The 18458-nt window shown below is 40.0% G+C and overlaps 1 protein-coding gene across 3 annotated transcripts in view; it reads left to right on the top strand.

Annotated features, from left to right (window-relative positions):
• The window catches only part of EML5 (EMAP like 5), a 115491-nt gene that overhangs the window by 50430 nt on the left and 46603 nt on the right, over positions 1 to 18458 (top strand). For all 3 annotated transcript variants that reach the window (XM_053929020.2, XM_053929019.2, XM_053929018.2), the window contains exons 16-21: positions 1610 to 1703; positions 4280 to 4380; positions 9488 to 9690; positions 10510 to 10621; positions 13396 to 13523; positions 17820 to 17961. In XM_053929020.2, the coding sequence (XP_053784995.1) occupies positions 1610 to 1703; positions 4280 to 4380; positions 9488 to 9690; positions 10510 to 10621; positions 13396 to 13523; positions 17820 to 17961 (780 nt within the window). The remainder of the gene's footprint in view (positions 1 to 1609; positions 1704 to 4279; positions 4381 to 9487; positions 9691 to 10509; positions 10622 to 13395; positions 13524 to 17819; positions 17962 to 18458) is intronic.

Genomic DNA, 18458 nt, shown 5'->3' with positions numbered 1-18458 from the left:
GTGCTCAGTGTTTTAGTCTACGTGAGTGTCGCCTAGACTTGTCACATGTACATATTCTTAGCCTAACACATGGGGACTGTGTAAATGTGGGTTTTATGGTTATTTTATAACTGTAATTTGATGAGTGTAATTTTAGAAATTTGTTTTATTTTTATTTATTTTTATTTTTTTTAATCCTCACTGAGAATATATCCATTGATTCCAGATAGAGAACAGGAGATAGAGAGAGAGAGAAACATTGATGTGACAGAAACATCAATTGGTTGCCTCCTGAATTCGCCCCCAACCAGGGGACCAAACCTGCAACCTAGGCATGTGCCCTGAATGGGAATCAAACCTGCGACCTTCCGGTTTTGGGGATGATGCTCCAACCAACTGAGCCGCACTGGCCAGGGCAATGAGTGTAGTTTTTGATACCTATTAACATAAATATGTTTATATTAAAATAAAAAATGTTTGTCTACATAACATCTAAAGTCACCTCAATTATTGTATGTGGTATATAGCTCCCACTTTGGGCAAATTCTGATCAATGTGTCTTAGAGCCACAGAGTAAACTTTGAAAATGTTTAGGATGAAAGCTAAGAAAGAAAACGGTGAGACCTGAAATATTTCTTTTATAACATTTCTGTGACGTGACAATTTCAAACCGTCTTATCTAAGTAATTTCAGATCATGTTAGCTCTTCACTGTGCATTCGAAAGTTTCACACTTACAGATAGGTCAAAATACAAGAGCAGATCTATAGTGAAAGCTAGGGTGTGGATCAGGAAATGGGAAATACTGTTAATAGAGAATTTTATATTAAGAAAGTGTAAATTTGTGCTGTCTCCTCTCATTGAAGTGGTAGTGAATTATTCATAGTAGCGATTTTGGGGGAAAATGTATATATGCATTCAAGGATCTGCTAAACTCAAGAAACAAGAGAATGAATGGCAAACTAAGGGAGTCACCAAGAAACATACCACTGGTCATGATAACGAACTGATTGGGGTTTTCAAAAAGCATGGCAGAGTGACAAACTTTTTGTTGTAGTTTCAGCCTTTATAACTTAAAATAGACACATGCACGCCTGTCAGCGTGACTAGACCTCAGTCACGGGTCTGATACGTTCATTACTTGTTGCTTGATGATAGTAACAAAATAATTGGCCTTTACTAAAAATAGTTATATTAATAGCAATATGTGGTTGTAACCTACGTCTTTTTCAGTTGATTAACTTTTCATAATCACTGTGAGTTTTTGTATCACAGTAGATTTCTTAAGGTGAAATTAATTAAAGTAAATCTTTTCTTTCTTAGTTTTTTTCTTTTTGTTTTTTAAATCTCTTTTTTCTATTATTCTGATCATTCTCATTTCCCCTATCTCAGCTTGATGGATATCAGAAATCAGGTAAATAAAGTCAGAGAAAATGTCAGCAGATATGTTTGGATTCATTGAGAAAAAATTCTCCTGCACCTATAAAGTCTGGTTCTTTTTATAGCTGTATACACACCTAACATTTAATATTATTTTATAAAATTTTAAATATGGTGCTGTGGTTTTATAATATGCACTGAATGGCTTTATCTTCTGAATGTTAATGGTCAGTATGTCTCAATTTTTATAGCGGATGGGAAACGTCTGGCTTCGGTGGGAATAGACGATGGCCACACCATTGTGCTGTGGGACTGGAAGAAAGGAGAGAAACTTTCTGTAACAAGGTAGGGGAAAGTTGGTATCGCATTTCAAAACACGGAAATTACTTTTGACTTAAAATTTAAAAAAATTAAAAGAGTTTTGAAATCAAGCAAACATGTAACCTTTTTCTATTGCTGCCGTATTTATCACTAAATAAGTAATATAATCATGGTAAAAAGACAAATGATTCCAGGATTCACTTGTAAGTTTAATCCTTGAGAACCACTTTTTAATGTAACTACAATATGACTATTGTAGTCGTGTACACTAAACAGCTATTGGAAATAGCTATTATCCATTTATAGGCAGAATTCTAACTATATGCTAAGCTATTACATACCTATTGGAAAGCATGATAAAATGCTTATATATTTAAGTGAAAAAAGATACATACATACTTGTGTATCACAAAGAAACTATATAGATTTTTGTTATACTTTTTATTTTCTGAATTTTCTACAGTGACCATGTTATTTTTATGATGAAAATATTAACAATTTCTTTGAAGTAGGAAATAGTCAAGTGTCAGATTAACTGATTAGCTGGCAAAACAGCAGGCTACAAAGTCAGTATTCAGAAGCTGAAGGCATTTTTGTACACCATCGATGAACTAGCAGAAGGAGAAACTAGGGAAAATCCCATTTACTGTAGCAACAAGAAAAAAAAAAAAAGCCTAGGAATAAACCTAACCGAGGAGGTAAAAGACCTGTACTCAGAAAACGACACAACACTGAAGAAAGAAGTTGAGGAAGACACAAACAAATGGAAGCATGCACCATGCTCATGGATTGGAAGAATTGACATCATCAGAATGTCCATACTACCCAAGGCAATTTATAGATTCAGTGCAATCCCTATTAAAATACCAATGACATATTTCACAGTTTAGAGCAAACGTTTCAAAAATTTGTATGGAGCCATAAACAACCCCGAAAGCTGCAGCAATTTTGAGAAAGGAGAGCCAAGTAGGAGGGATCACAATACCTGATACCAAACTGTATTACAAGTCCACTGTAATCAAAATAGCCTGGTACTGACATAAGAACAGACACATAGACCAATGGAACAGAATAGAGAGCCCAGAAGTAAACCCAAGTCTCTATAGTCAATTAATATTTGGCAAAGGGGACGGAAGCATAAAATGGAGTAAAAATAGCCTTTTCAACAGATGATGTTGGGAGATCTGGACAGCTCATGCAAAAATTGAAACTCGATCACAAACTTATACCATACACAAAAGTAAATTTAAGTTGGATAAAAGACTTAAATATAAGTCGTGACACCATAAAAGTCCTTGAATAGAACATAGACAGGAAAATCTCAGGTATTCCATGCAGTACTATGTTCACCGGTTTGTCCCCTAGAGCAAGGGACATAAAGGAAGGATTAAACAAATGGGACCTCATCAAAATAAAAAGCTTCTTCATAGCTAAAGAAAACAGCATTAAAATGAAAAGAAAACCAACCGTATGGGAAAACATATTCACCAATGATACCTCAGGCAAGGGTTTGATCTCCAAAATATATAAAGAACTCACACAATTCTACTCCAGGAAGACAAACAACCAAATTAAAAAATGAGCGAAGGACTTGAACAGACATTTCTCCAAGGAGGACATACAAAAGGCCCAGAGACGTATGAAAAGATGCTCAACATCACTAGCCATCAGAGAGATGCAAATTAAAACTACAATGAGATACCACTTCACACCGGTCAGAATGGCCATCATAAACAAATCAACAACCAACAAGTGTTGGGAGAGGTTGTGAAGAAAAGGGAACCCTAGTGCACTGTTGGTGGGAATGCAGACTGGTGCAGCCACTGTGGAGAACAGTATGGAATTTCCTCAGAAAACTAAAAATGGAATCGCCTTTTGACCTGGAAATTCCACTGCGGGGATTATACCCTAAGAACCCTGAAACACCAATTCAAAAGAACCTATGTACCCCAATGTTCATAGCAGCACAATTTACAACAGCCACGTGTTGGAAGCAATCTATGTGCCCATCAGGTAAATGAGTGGGTCAAAAAACTATGGTACATTTACATGATGGAGTACTATGCAGCAGAAGGAAAGAAGGAGCTCCTACCCTTTGCAACAGCATGGATGGATCTGGAGAGCATTATGCTAAGTGAAATAAGCCAGGCAGTGAAAGACAAATACCATATGATTTCATCTTTAAGTGGAACCTAATCAACAAAACAAACAAGCAAGCAAAATATAACCAGAGACATTGAAATAAAGAACAAACTGACAGTAACCAGAGGGGAGGTGGGAGGGGATAATGGCAATAAAGGGAAAAGGGTTTTTGGGAACATGTATAAAGGACACATGGACAAAACCAAAGAGGGGTAGGATCAAGGGTAGCAAGTAGGGGTAGGGGAGAGTGGTGGGGGGAAAATGGAGACAACTGTACTTGAACAACAATTTAAAAATGTGGAAAAAAGCTATCTAAGGTTTGAAAGCAAAAACAAAGTATTTTGGACATGATTTGAAAGCAGATTTATACTATATTTTTTATACATGTCTTCACTAATATGCTTTTATTTTCTGAAAAAATTTAAAAAGGAATTAAAACATTTTGGTATTTATTTCAGAGGAAGTAAGGATAAGATTTTTGTTGTAAAGATGAACCCCTGTGTGCCTGATAAATTAATTACAGCTGGAATTAAACACATGAAATTTTGGCGTAGAGCAGGTAAGATAGCGCTTTTTATTTTTTTGAAATTTAAGAAATTATTTTTCAAAGTGATTTAGCTAAGTGCAATGTGATACTGTAAAGTGGATCCCAGAACAGAAAAGAGACAGTGGCAAAACAGGTGAAATCTGAAGAAAGTCTGGAGTGCAGTTAGTAGTAATATGTTACTATTACACGTTTGTTTCTTAGCTTTGGTAGTCTGTGAAAATGTAAGATGCTAATGTTAGAAACTGAGTCAGGAGTACCATATGAGATCACTGTGCTATCTTTGCATCTTTTATGAAAATCTAAAATTATTCAAAATAAAAAGTTTTTAAAAAGTGATTCACAGTTGCCTCGGTACATTTATATTTTAAACAAATATAAAATTTATTTTATCATCATCTATTGGCTGTATTGATGTAGTATTCATATTTGCAAAAGGATTTAACTTATGAAATTAACCACGTGATGTCCATCCTCCTTTTTTCTCTTAAAGGTATTTTCTAAAAAAATTTTATATGTTATAAAATGATGTAGAAATGGAATGTTTTCTGACTTTAGTTATTTTTAACTATAAATTAATAACTGTGGAAGTTGTTCACATTTTAAAATGAAAATGGCTGCCCTGGCTGGTGTGGCTCAGTGGACTGAGTGCCAACCTGCAGACTGAAAGGTCCCCAGTTCGATTCTCAGGGCACATGCCTGGGTTGCAGGCCAGGTTCCCACTGGGGGGGATCTGAGAGAGGCAACTGATTGATATTTCTGTTGTGCATTGATGTCTATCCCTCTCTTTCCCCTCCTTTCCCCGCTCTCTAAAAATAAATAAATAAAATCTTTAAGAAAATATCATTAAGGCCTGGCTGGTGTGGCTCAGTGGATCGAGCGCTGGCCTACGAACTAGAAGGTCTCAGGTTGAATCCCCAGTCAGGGCTCATGCCTGGGTTGCAAGCCAAGTCCCCAGTTAGGGTGTGTGAGAGGCAACCGATAGATCACAGGTGGCAAACGCAAGGCCCTCGGGCTGAATCTGGCCCTCCACCTTGTTTTATCCAGCCTGACACCTTGTTTCTACCCAGTGGAAGCGCTGAGCTCCTTGCCCCTAATTAAGGAGTAGTTACATTTATACAGTCCTAAACTTACATTCGGCCCTTTGAAGGCAACTGTGAGGCTGATCCGGTGAAAATGAGTTTGACACTCCTGCGATAGATGTTTCTCTCCCTCTCTTTTCCCACCCTTCCTCTCCCTCTAAAAATAAATAAATAAGATCTTTAAAAAATAATAATTAAAAGGAAAATGTCTGTTTTCCACACAATTAGTGTACTTGTAAATTCCAGCAATTTGACATCAAAGTCTCAGTATTCTTAAAGCTTTCAGGTAAAATACATAAACGTAGAAGAAGTGAAACATATATTAGAGAAGAATAGTCTTTTTGAAGGCATTTCTCAAGTTCACTTTCAAATTGTAAACCACATAAGACACAAATGAGTTTTCAGACTTGGATTTAATACTTCATCACAAACTCACCAGATAATACTGTATACACATTTACAAAGTAAAGAGCACCATTTTCACATTTGTAATTTTCATTCCTATATATTTAAACAAAACTTATAATTTGAATATCTAAGTCACTTGGAATTGTAATTACCAAGCAAGTAATGTTTATTATTTCTGTATTGGAAAGACTATAACATTTTTTTGAAATAAGAGACTGAAAGTAAGTAGTCTTTTTTTTTTAAAGATTTTATTTATTTATGTTAGAGAGGGGAGAGGGGGAGAAAGAGAGGATGAGAAATATCCATGTGTGGTTGTCTCTCACACTGCCCCCCACAGGGGACCTGGCCTGCAACCCAGGCATGTGCCCTGACTGGGAATTGAACCAGCGACCCTTTGGTTCTCAGGCTGACACTCAATCCACTGAGCCACACCAGCCAGGGCTGAAAGTAAGTAGTCTTAAAATGACAAGGTTTACAATTCATTAACTTTTTCCCTTAAGTTTGATAAGACATAGTAGACGTGAAATTGAACCATGAAAGGATAAATGGTAAGACTTTGGTGTGCATTTCAACCTCCCTCACTTTTGGGGTTCTGGTCCACAGAGTTTACTAGCCACCTGGGAAATAAGTAACCACTTCATTAGGCTAAGTGTTATTTAAACCTCTAAATGCTTAGCTTTATGTGAACTAAGTTAAAGATGACTTAAGCCTGAGGGTAAAAGGGACGGAGATTCTTACCTCCTATTCCACATGTAGGCTTTGAGGATTCCAAGTTATTATTACTGCTCTCTCCTCTGAAGAATTTGAACTCTCTTCCATGGCTGGTGGGACGAGCCACTGAAAGCTTTTCGAGTGCAACAGCAACATGACCTTGTAATTCTGTGTGTGATCAGAAGACCCACCTAATGAGTATCTAAACCAGGGGTGGCAAACTCTTTCTGCAAATGGCTAGAGAGTAAATACTCGTATATTAGACTTTCCAGGCCCCAAATCAAGTATTACATTGGTACTTACAGAACGAGAGAGAACCCCTGCCCTGCGCTACCAGTTTGCATCCAGTGCCGTGAACTGGAGGCATTATCTCCAAGATCAGCCTGCTGCAGTGAAGGAGACTGGCAGGTTGGGGTGAGGGGACCATGGTCAGCTGCACTCAGCTCCTCCTGGAGAGTCCTACCTTTTCAACTTGGGCAGCTGGCCAGAGGCAGGGCAACCCCTGGACCGTGATTCCACTGTTAGATGCCCAGCAGTTGCCATTAGCAGAGTTTGCCACTTGCAGATGATCACCTTCTGAAGCCCTGGGCAGCTGCTAGTAGGCAGCCGCCAGCCAGGGAGGCAGGCTCGGGGAACAGAGAAGGGAACAGGTGTGGCCTCCGCAGCTCACAGTGCAAAGCTGCTGCAGTGGGTGTGGTGCCCCAGCGCATGGTGGCAGGATTTGGCCCTCAGCCCATAGTTTGCCCAACTGGCCCAGATGCGCAGCCTGTGCTCTAGGGAAGGCCAGTCCCTCCGCATTTGCACAGATCCCTTCTCTCACTTACTCGAGGACATCACTCCCACTCTTCTTCCCTTTCTTTCCTCATCGTCAGTTTCCCCCTACTGACTCCTTCCCTTCAGCATACAAGAGTGGCGTTCCTTCTCCGTCTTAAATAAATACAACTGAACAAAAACCACCTTTCAACTCTACCCTCCAGTTACTAATTTCTTTTCTTACTATGTACTAAAACACCTCCGAACAGTGGTTTACCCTTTCACTTGGAAATTTATGTTTGCCTTCTTTCTCTTGAGAGAACTCACTCTTATTCTTGTTTTCCTTCCCACTCCACTCAATCACCCTTCCAGGTTCACTAACAGCTCCGGCTGCCATGTTCAGAAAACACCATCTTCCGAATGCGTTCGGAATATGACCACTTTTCATCCACACTCCCACCCTGGCCTATGCTACCTTTGTCTTTAGCTCAGATGGTTGAAGTAGCCTTCCAACTTTTTTCACCCCTGCTGCTCTTCAGTTTACTCTCAATCCAGAAATTAGAATGAACCTGTTAATAAATGATATGCTGTATCCTGTCTTTCCACACCCAAGTGTTTTTCATCTCAGGTAGAGTAAAAGTTAAATTCCTACAACAGTCTGTGATGCTGCATTTGACTTCACTGATCCCGTCTCTGGTTTGCCTTCCTTCCTTTCTTTGCTACTCTGTACTGGCCTCCTGGGTGTTCTTAGTCACATTCTTGTGTTGGGGCCTTTGCACATGCTGATTTCTCTGCCTCCAACACTCTTCTTGAATGACTTGCTCTTGCTGCCTTCTTCAGGTCTTCTTTCAGATACCAGCTCTCAGAGAGGCCTTTCTTAACCACCTTACTTAAAATGGGCCCCTCCAATTCCTTATCTCCTTTCTATGCTACATTTTCTCCATGGCATCCATCAGCATCTAACATACTGTACCTTTTACTTATTTGTCGTATTTATTGACTGCCTCTCACCAGGAAGTTCCATGAAAGAAGGGAATTTTGTTGTCTGTTTTGTTCCTAGCTCTACTTCTAGTACTTTGAATAGTGCCTGGATTATATATTTCATGAGTAAATAAATAATGAGTTCAATTGGAAAAGTGGGCAAAAGATATCAATCGGTAATGAATGGTCAATAAAAATAGGAAAAGATAAATCTCATTAATAACCAGAGAAGTGTAAGTTAAAACTACAATAAAATTCAGTTGGTATTTCACATCCCCCAGTCTAAGAATACCAAGTGTGCCTAAACAGCAGGAAGGAGCTCCTTCTACTGGTAATGGGAGTGTAAGCTGATGTGGCGCTTTTGGAGAGCAATTGGGCTCATCTGTGTGCTGTTCCGATTGCACATACCCAAAGCCATTCCCAGGCTTTCTTAGAGAATCTCTTGCACTTGTGTAGAAGAAGCCCTTACAAGAATGTTTAAAGTAGCATTGTTTTCAATGGCAAAAACTTGGAAGCAACTTAAGTGCCTATTAATAGGAAAATGAAATTCTATGTAGTTATAAAAATGAGTTTTCTAGAGGCACAAATCAACATGTGTAAAACTCTAAAACAAATAGTGAAAAAAAGCAAGTTGCAAATACATACAGAATGGTATTTACAGAAAATTCTAAAACAAGAAAAATAATATGATGTGTTGCTTAGGAGTTCATAAATAAGCTGTAAGATATGATAAAGAATGCATGAGAATCATCGACACATTCAGAATAGGAGGGTGAAGATGGGAGATGGGATTGGCCTCATATCAGTTGTTTTAGTCATTTAATGTGAGTTGATAGTAGACATATAAGTGTACTTTGTGCTGTTTTTAATACCTTAAAAATGTCATCATAAACATTTTGAAAAACAATATAAAATGCTGAGGACTGCTTAAAACTGCTTTAAGACATGATATGCTTTTGTTTATTCAAAAAGCTGTTAATCAGGTTGAGAGCAACCTGAAGTATGGCTGCCTCAGCCAGGCAAGGTGTTGCCCAAGTCACTCATTGCGAAACCGTGTTTTTCTCTTTAACTCTTCTTACTGTTACATGTCTTTCTATTTAAACAACAACAGTGGAAAAGAAGTTTTACTGCTTTGTAATTTTATATCTTATGAGAGTGGTACGTTCACAGTCTTTTTTATGAACCAGGGGGAGGACTAATTGGAAGAAAAGGCTACATAGGCGCGCTGGGGAAAAATGACACAATGATGTGTGCCGTGTATGGCTGGACCGAAGAGATGGCTTTTTCTGGAACGTCCACAGGAGATGTGTGTATCTGGAGAGACATCTTCCTTGTAAAAACAGTTAAAGCACATGATGGGCCAGTGTTCAGCATGCACGCACTGGAGAAAGTAAGTGGCGCAAAGATAATTCACATTAAACAGTGAGATCCCGGAGGGCAGAGCACTTTGTGAAGTGCTGGGGCACTGGTGATCGGTTAGCCGAGCCCTCCGTGATACGCTGGACTTCCTGGCCTTGCTTCGTTCTCCCTTCAGCCTCCTGAACCCAGAGGGAGGCGTCTGCTGCTTAAAAAATAAAGTCTCACTTAATATTCGTTAATCACTTCCTATGTGTCAAAATTTGTTTTAAGTGCTTTATGTATGATCACTATGTCCTGTGAGGTAGCTACGGATATTATCCTTTCTTTTTAAAAGATGGGATTATGAAGCCTCTAGGAGAATATATGTAACTTGCTGAAAGTAGTGGAGCTGCCTTATGGTTCCAAATTATAAAGTTTTTAAAAAATTTATTGACTTTAGAGAGAGAGAAAGGGGGAGAGAGAGAAGAACAGATAAAGAGAGAAACATTCATTTGTTCCACATATCTGTGCATTCATTGACTGATTCTTTTATGTGCCCCGACTGGGGATCGAACCCACAACCTTGGTGTATTTGGACAATGCTCTAACTAACTGAGCAACCCGGTCAGGGTCAAACTGGGTTATTAAAGTCCTGTCCGAAAAGTAGAGTGTTTAGTGTCATTGTAAATATCTTTACAGATTCCATATTGATGTTTAAAAATATGCAATGGGTTCTTATACTAATTTCTGTTCATTACAAGCAGTAACTTTTGCCTATAAATGTTCTTTCCCCTAGAATTTTCAATACAAAGAAGCTTATTGTTTTAAAAATATTTAGATCTTTATTAACTTGAAACTTTTACTTTTGTAGGGATTTGTTACTGGAGGAAAAGATGGTATAGTAGCTCTTTGGGATGACTCCTTTGAAAGATGTCTCAAGACCTATGCTATAAAAAGAGCTGCTTTGGCCCCAGGATCTAAAGGTGATTTGATATTTAATTCACTTTGTAGGAGAAAAGATTAATGGCTCATTAACACATGTGGTCAGTGAGGGGGAACCAGTAAAATATATTTTTTCTTCTTTACCAGACAGGCATCAGAGTTAAACGGGAGAAGCTACTTAACTGAATGCTAGACTCACTGCTGTCCTTTCAAAGTCTATTTTCTGTGATACACATGGTAAAATATTAACCAAGAACAAGTTTAGTAATGTTAATTTTTTAAAAGATTTTATTTACTTATTTTTAGAGAGAGAGGAAGGGAGAAAGAGAGGGGGGAGATACATCAATGTGTAGTTGCGTCTCACACTCCTGCAACCCAGGCACATGCCCTGACTGGGGATCGAACCAGCGACCCTTTGGTTCGCAAGTCAGCGTGGAATCCACTGAGCTACACCAACCAGGGCATAATGTTAATTTTTAACATTTATAGTTTTCAAAAGAAAATTGCCATGTGAGCCTCACATTTACCACCAATCAGGAGTTTGTTTTCAAACTTAGTGTTTTATCGATCCGGCCTCTCTAGTCTTTCAGGCCTTTCTTTCCATTATCCTTCCCCTCAGCAGATTAAGACAATGAATCGCTTCCTGACCTCCAGGCCTTTCTGTATGCTATTTTAATAGTCGCCCTCCTCCCCCAACCCAAGCCATAGTTTTGCAGTGGCATTTACCTGTGGTGAATCGCAGTCTGAAAATATTAAATGGAAAATTTCAGAAACGAACACTTACTAAGTTTTAAATGGCGTCTTGTTCTGAGTAGCATGATGAAATCTCGTGCTGTCCTACTCTGTCCTGCCCAGAATACGAATCTTCCCTTTGCCCAGAGTATCCATGCTGTATACGCCCCTCTGCCTTAGTCATTTAGCCTCCACAGCGATCAAATCTATGGTTGTGGTTTGACAGTTTTTGTGTTCAAGTAAGCCTTATCTTACTTAGTAGCGGCCCCAAAGCACAGGAGCGGTGATGCTGGCAATTCAGATGTGCCTAAAGGAAGCCATAAAGTGCTTCCTTTGAGTGAAAAGGCAAAAATTCCCAACTTAATAAGGCATCTTATACATCTCACATCACAAGAAGAGGGATGAGTACAGTACAGTAAGATATTTTGAGAGAAACCACATTTACATAACTTTTATTACAGTGTATGGTTATAGTCGTTCTATTTTATTACTAGCTATTGTTAACCTCTTACTGTGCCTAATTTATGAATTAAACTTCATTGTGAGTATGTATGTGTAGGAAAAAATATAGTACATATGTTACAAAATGGACCTGTCAGGGGTGGGGGACCAGATACTGTTACCAAATGGAAACCCTCCCCTGGGGACCCTCTCTACTAGATTCGCCTTGCCCACCACCCTTAGGAATTGGAATTATGGCTCTCAATGCCAGAGTTTGGCGAAAAGGGAAGGAACTATTTATTCAAAAAGTTGTACAGGTTTAGAGTAATGGGAGAACATAGCCATTAAATACTCAGAGTCCCTTAAAACACCCACAAACACACAGTCAGTCCTCCCCCCACCCCCCTTGCCCAGTCAGACCAGTCAGGGGTACTATTTCTCAGGAAAAAAAATAGAAGTCTATGGCTCAGGTTGCCCCTGGTTCTTCCCAGTAATCTGTGCTCAGCTGGCAGGCCTCCCGTGGTTCCCAGCACTATCGGCTGTGTTGCTGGGATCTCCGGTTCTTAATGCAAACCCACATGGCACCTTCTCCTGGCCCACCAGCAAGAGTCCTTTCACTTCTTTCCTTCCCTGAATGCCTCTTCTGCATTCTTCCAAACTGCTAACAGAGAGCTGTTCATGGCTGCTACATCTGGCTTTCCTGCTTCCTAAGCCATGTGGTAACAGGTTCCCCCTCTCTGCCCCCCAAACCGCATGGTTCCAACCTACATGGCTGCCTCGCCTGGGTTTAAATCCTGGCATGAGTCTTCCTCTGGAACCTCATTTCCAACTTCTCCCACAATTGGCTACATCTGCCAGCATGCCTGTATTTTTCTAGTCTGTCTTGGTTGGGGTCCCTGGATGCACCCCGATACATACAGAGGGTTTGGTACTCTCTGCAGTTGCAGACATCCACTGGGGGTCGTGGAACACAGCCCCTGTGGAGGGGGCACGACTGGCCTTCTGCCTGGAATTCTCCCCTTCATTTCTCCAACTCCCTCCAGGTACCTGACCGTATATTTACTTTTCAGATCTCAAACGTTGCTTCCTCTGGGATGATTCTTGTCCCTCCCATTCTCCTTCTAAGGAAAGCTGAAATTCCCTTACTGTGTGCTTCATTTTCAGTGTGCTGCTCATACAGACAGGGTCTGTTGTTCTCATTGCACGCTCTGCGAGGGCAGGAGCCGGCTCGAGCATGCTCACCAGCATGTTTCTGAAGCCTGCCTGGGACACAGCAGGCACAGATGAATTCATCTTAAATTGAGTTGAATTAAAATCACTAGCCAGAATATTGCACATGCTCTTCCAGGGTCAGGAGGTGGATGAGGAGGTACAAATAAGAGAAGAAGCAGTTTTCAGAATGGTGGTAGGAGACCTGGGGTTGCAGAGAATCATGCACTGGTAGTGTACAGGTGGTACGCACTTTTAAGATTAGTAAATTGAATGGGGAAAATGCAGTGCATTTATTAGAATACTTAAAATACAAGAGAAAGCAATCTTGCAGTGTGATTTTCGTTACCAAAAAGCATCACTGGCTATATACATATATCCTTGTATTACAGTAACTGCATACCTAGAAGAACATCTCCATTTAACATTGCAGGTCTTCTCTTGGAAGATAACCCGTCTATACGAGCCATATCGTTAGGGCATGGCCATATTTTAGTTGGCACAAAGAATGGTGAAATACTAGAAGTGGATAAAAGTGGTCCAGTAACACTTCTGGTCCAGGTAATTTCAAATATTAATGTTCTTTTTTCCCCCTTTGTATATATACAGTTGATTCAATACGTAAGAGCCAAAGTTGATAGTGATGAAAAATAATGTTAAATTGAGTAGGGAAATATTTGTTAATGTTACTGTATACCAGAAAATTTAAATTTTATTATAGCTAAATGTATAGCTTCAGTTAACAAATGTACATGATATCATGTGGATAATAGGCAATATTTTAAGCAATTTCATATTGTAAAACAAACCAATAGAAAGAATAACCATTTGTAATTAATTTAACCCAGTCCATTTATTTCATATTTAATTTTATTTCTTCGAAGTACGTTTGTGAAGCCTAAGGCCATCGTTTCTCTGTGAAACTCTGCACTTTATTTCATTCTTTCTCGGGTTGCTAACCTTGAAAAATTAGAAATGAATGCATCTCAAAGCTTCATTGCTGAAAACATCCAAGAAAACACAGGGTGGGGCAAAAGTAGGTTTACAGTTGTTTAGATGGAAATAATACAATAATTAATAAGTAATAACACCAGAAAAAACTTTTGCATACTCACAACTGTAAACCTACCTTTGCCCTGCCCTGTATAGTAATAAAACAAAATATCCAGAAATACAAAAAATTTGTGTGGTGGAAATGTACAATGAAACAGCAGGGAATGCTGTGTTAATTTTTCACATGTAATTTCCTATGTGTGTTATGTTTTCCTGAAGAGTAGGGAGGGGAATAAATTGATAGTGTAAAACACGCCAAGTGAGGCAGGGTCTACCCCAGCAATTTTCAGTCTTTGTCATCTCGCAACACACACAAGCTAGTTGCTAAAATTCTGCGGCATACCAAAAATACATATTTTGCCTATCTGACCCAAAAAACAGGTGTAATTTTGATTCATTCACACTGGATGGCTGTTGTGTTGGCTGTTGTCACTTTTTTATTTTGCAATCTAAGGGAAAAGAGGTCTCTGGCTGAATAGTCAGGTGTTGCATGTTTTAAAAACTCCTGCGGCACACCGGTTGAAAATCGCTGGTCTACCCTCATGACAAATTGTCTCATGCAGCTCTATACAGTAACACCAATTTTGGGCTTGCCTCTTACCCTGAAAAAAAATTACGTTCTTTTCTAATGCAGACTTATTTTTTCTCCACCCCCCACTCCACTCCTGCTCAGATACCAAAGGGGACACTTAGATGGAGACATTGCGCATACTTCAGTGTGCGTATAGTATCCTGATGCACCAAGGAGAACTGGCAAGCAGATAACACATTTTACATTAGATGAGCTGTCAGACTTCATGTCCTGCTCTTTCATTTCAGCCACATAATATTCCTTTGAACTACAGAGATGATGGAGTCGTGGCGTTTATCACCATGTTTAGGGTCTCTTGGGAAATACTAGACAAGTCTGCTTTTAAGGCGGGATCCATAGATGGCTCCATTGAAAACACACCCAATTTCACAGTTTTAAAACTTTTAAGAGTCATGTATGACATCCTCATATTTTTATATTTATTACAGAGTTTAAGATTTCAAAGCTACTGTCCCTTATACATCAGGAAGAAGATAAGAATACCACTTCGCACCGTTATCATCCACTGTGTGTGTGAGGTGTCAGCCAGTGTAGTCAAACCAGACAGCAAGTGTAAGTGTTAGAAACAGCACTGTCGGTGCTGCAGGTAGTATAACTGTGTACAGTGACTGTTCAAGAGAGTAAGCCGAAAATTTGGTAGACTGGACTCTTCATACAGTGTTGACTAGAAGTAGTGAGAGCAGACATCCTTTTTATTCCTAATTTTAGGAGTCAGTGTTACCTGTGGATTTTTCATAGATGCCCTTTGTCAGGTTGAGGAATTACACTTTTATTCCTAGTCTGTTGCATGTTTTTCTCAAAAGCATTTGTCAGATTGTCAGATACTTTTTCTCTGTCTTTTGAGATTATCATGTGGTTTTAGTTTTTGATTTTACTCACAGTGGTGTGTTACATTAATTGGTTTTCAGATTTTAAACCAACCTTGTGTTCCTGGGATGAATTCCATTTAGTTGTGTATAATCCTATAATGGAATCAGTTTGCTAGGATTTTGTTGAGGATTTTAGCATCCATATTTATAAAGGATATTGGTCTGTAGTTTTCTTGTGATGTCTCTCTGGTATTGGTATCAAGGTAACACTGACTTCATAAAACGATTTAGGAAGTGTTCTCTCCTCTTTGATGGCCTGTTTCCCAGATCACCACCAGCCATTAAAGCTCTATGGTTTTCAACATTTTCCTGGAGAATAAGTTGCTCCACAGACTAAACCAATTAAATTCAGGCTCCTTAAAAGGAACAGTTCCCTAGGTTAGTGTTTGAGATTTGTTTTGACTTTTTAAGCAGTCTTCTCCCAGCCACCCCTGGGATTTCTCTGCTTCTCCTGGACAAACTAGCTGACTTTCAGTTTAGCCTTTGTGTCCCTTGGGTCTACCAGTTGCCTCCCAATTACCTCTCACCTCCACCTCCTTTGTTTTTGAGAGCCCTTTGGGCTGGAACTTTTCCACATTTGTTCAGTAAATGAAGTCAGTTCCTTTGAGAAAGAATTAGGAACAGTTATGGCTTGATTCTTCCTCTAGGCAAAACCTCTGATCTAAGGCTGTCAAGTTGTGGGTGAGGACAGTGGAGTGCTCCTTCTGAGTGTACCTTCCTTTAGAAACTGCGTGCTTGGTGTGGGGGAGGAAACAGTAGCTTCAGGTGTTACTGGGTTGACACTGAGGCCCCAGTATTGTCAGGGGCACTGCAGCCAAAGTAGAGGAAACATTTCAGAACGAGGGTGGGCAGAAAAAGGGAGATAGATCCCCCAAGAATTTAGCATCAGTAGCAGGTGCCGGGGACAGATGAGAAATGCTGGCACCTGCCTGCCCCTTCTAGGAAGGTAGCCTCTATAGCCAGGTGGGTAGGAAGAGGAGTGTTCTGGGTGTCATCTGGCCGTTCTGGAGCTTCCACACTGATGAGAAAGGAAGATGGGGAAGAGGGGTGGATTTCAGCTCAAACACCACAGACTTTTTGCTGTTTTTAACGAGTTCATATTTTCTTGATTAAATGGTTCCTCACTTGTTGTTTCTCCTTGGAACCATTTCCAGAGACTTTAAATGTTTCTTTAACTGTATATATTATTATTGGCCCTGGCTGGTGTGGCTCAATGATTGAGCGCTGGCCTGTGAACTAGAAGGCTGCTGGTTCGATTCCCGGTCAGGGCACATGCCTGGGTTGCAGGCCAGGACCCCAGTTGGGGGCGTGTGAGAGGCAACCAGTTGTGAATCTCGCACACATTGATGTTTCTCTCCCTCTCTTTTTCCCTTCCCCTCTCTCTAAAAATAAATAAAGTCTTTAAAAAATAAATAAACGTACATATTATTCTCACCACACTTACTGGTGAGGGGTCTGTGGCGCTCCTTACTGTCCTGCAGGATGGTCCCCTACACAGCATTTGGTAACCTTCCAGGGCAGCCAATTTCTGCTTTCCTTCTCTCCACCCAGTGAATGTGTTAGGGTTTTAAGCTAATTTTAACAGTAGCTTGCTTATATTTTAATTGTGGAGATCAAGTTGTTACAAGGGTGTTTTATGGTACATTCCAAAAAATAAAAATTTCAGTAGACCTACTCATTATGCATTATTCTGTCATTATCATATATTATCAAAAGTTGTGTTTAGTTTTGTCAACATGAGAAACACCCAACCTATAAGAATTTTTATGCGTTTATTTCATTCAAACTGACAACAATTGCTGGGAAGCAAAATCTCAACGGATTGAGAAAATGCTCCAGAGAATGGCAGATTTGTACCTTATTTTATACATTACGATCAAAGGAGGAGGTGTAATGGGTATTAGGGAGGCTGGAGAAAGCAAAAGGGTGGGAATGCTTCTTTTACGTAGGTGGGTATAGTATAGTTAACATTTAACATTTAACATAATAACAGTGAGGGCATTTGTAGTCTCTTCTTGGCGTGGGGCTTTGAGGCGTTTGGAAAAAGGGCAATTGACATTCCAAAGTTACTGTTATCAGGTATGTTATGCTATATGCAAAAAAGCTCAGTTAAGGCAAAGACTGACCTTTGCTGGGGGAAGATGGCAGCCTAGCACATGACTCCCTCCATGAACTGCGTTTAGTTCAGGAAGTTCTACTTTCGGTCTCTGGGTTCATAGGCCTCTGTGCAGGCCTCCCCTGAGTGGGTCAGGTTTAGTATGTGGCCCTGTTTTCGTTCCCAGTTTTTTTTCTAAATACACATAGCTTTAGGTTAAATCGACCTTAACTGTGTTTTCTTTATAGGGACACATGGAAGGAGAGGTGTGGGGTTTGGCTACACATCCCTATCTGCCCATCTGTGCTACTGTAAGTGATGATAAAACCTTAAGAATATGGGATCTGTCTCCTAGTCACTGTATGTTGGCTGTCCGGAAACTGAAGAAGGGTAAGAGGCTCTCGGACTTGAACATAGATTGTCACAATTTTAAGACCCTCACAGATGTGACAAAGCAATAGTCAGTGTATAAAAAAAGACTGAATATTCACTCCTTGTCACTTGCTCATGATGCTACATGCATGACACTAATGATGCCCACTCCTCACTTCACGGGACCGCCCGTGACCGTGCCTCGACTGAGCCAGTTTTCAGCTGGCTCACGTTGGAAGAAAGAACATAGGAAGAAAACAAAGTTTCCTACCCGTTATAACTATGGATTGTGTGTAGTTCAGAATTAAAAAACTGAGAAAGAAAGCCTTTACTTAAACAGGGTAGCAGGGCTGGTGGGAGGAGGACCTTCTAGGACGAAACAGCCGGGCACATTTGTAGGAGGCAGACGGGACTAGCCTGGGAGGGGCAGAGGGTTCAGTTGGAGCAAGGCTGTCACTGTGTCCCGGGGCTGATGAGGATGCACAGATAGCTTCCGATCTCTTAGTGAGGTGGTA

The sequence above is a fragment of the Desmodus rotundus genome, chromosome 7 (assembly GCF_022682495.2).
Source record: "Desmodus rotundus isolate HL8 chromosome 7, HLdesRot8A.1, whole genome shotgun sequence".
Classification (NCBI taxonomy): Eukaryota; Metazoa; Chordata; class Mammalia; order Chiroptera; family Phyllostomidae; genus Desmodus; species Desmodus rotundus.
This window is presented reverse-complemented; position numbering and strand designations above follow the sequence as displayed.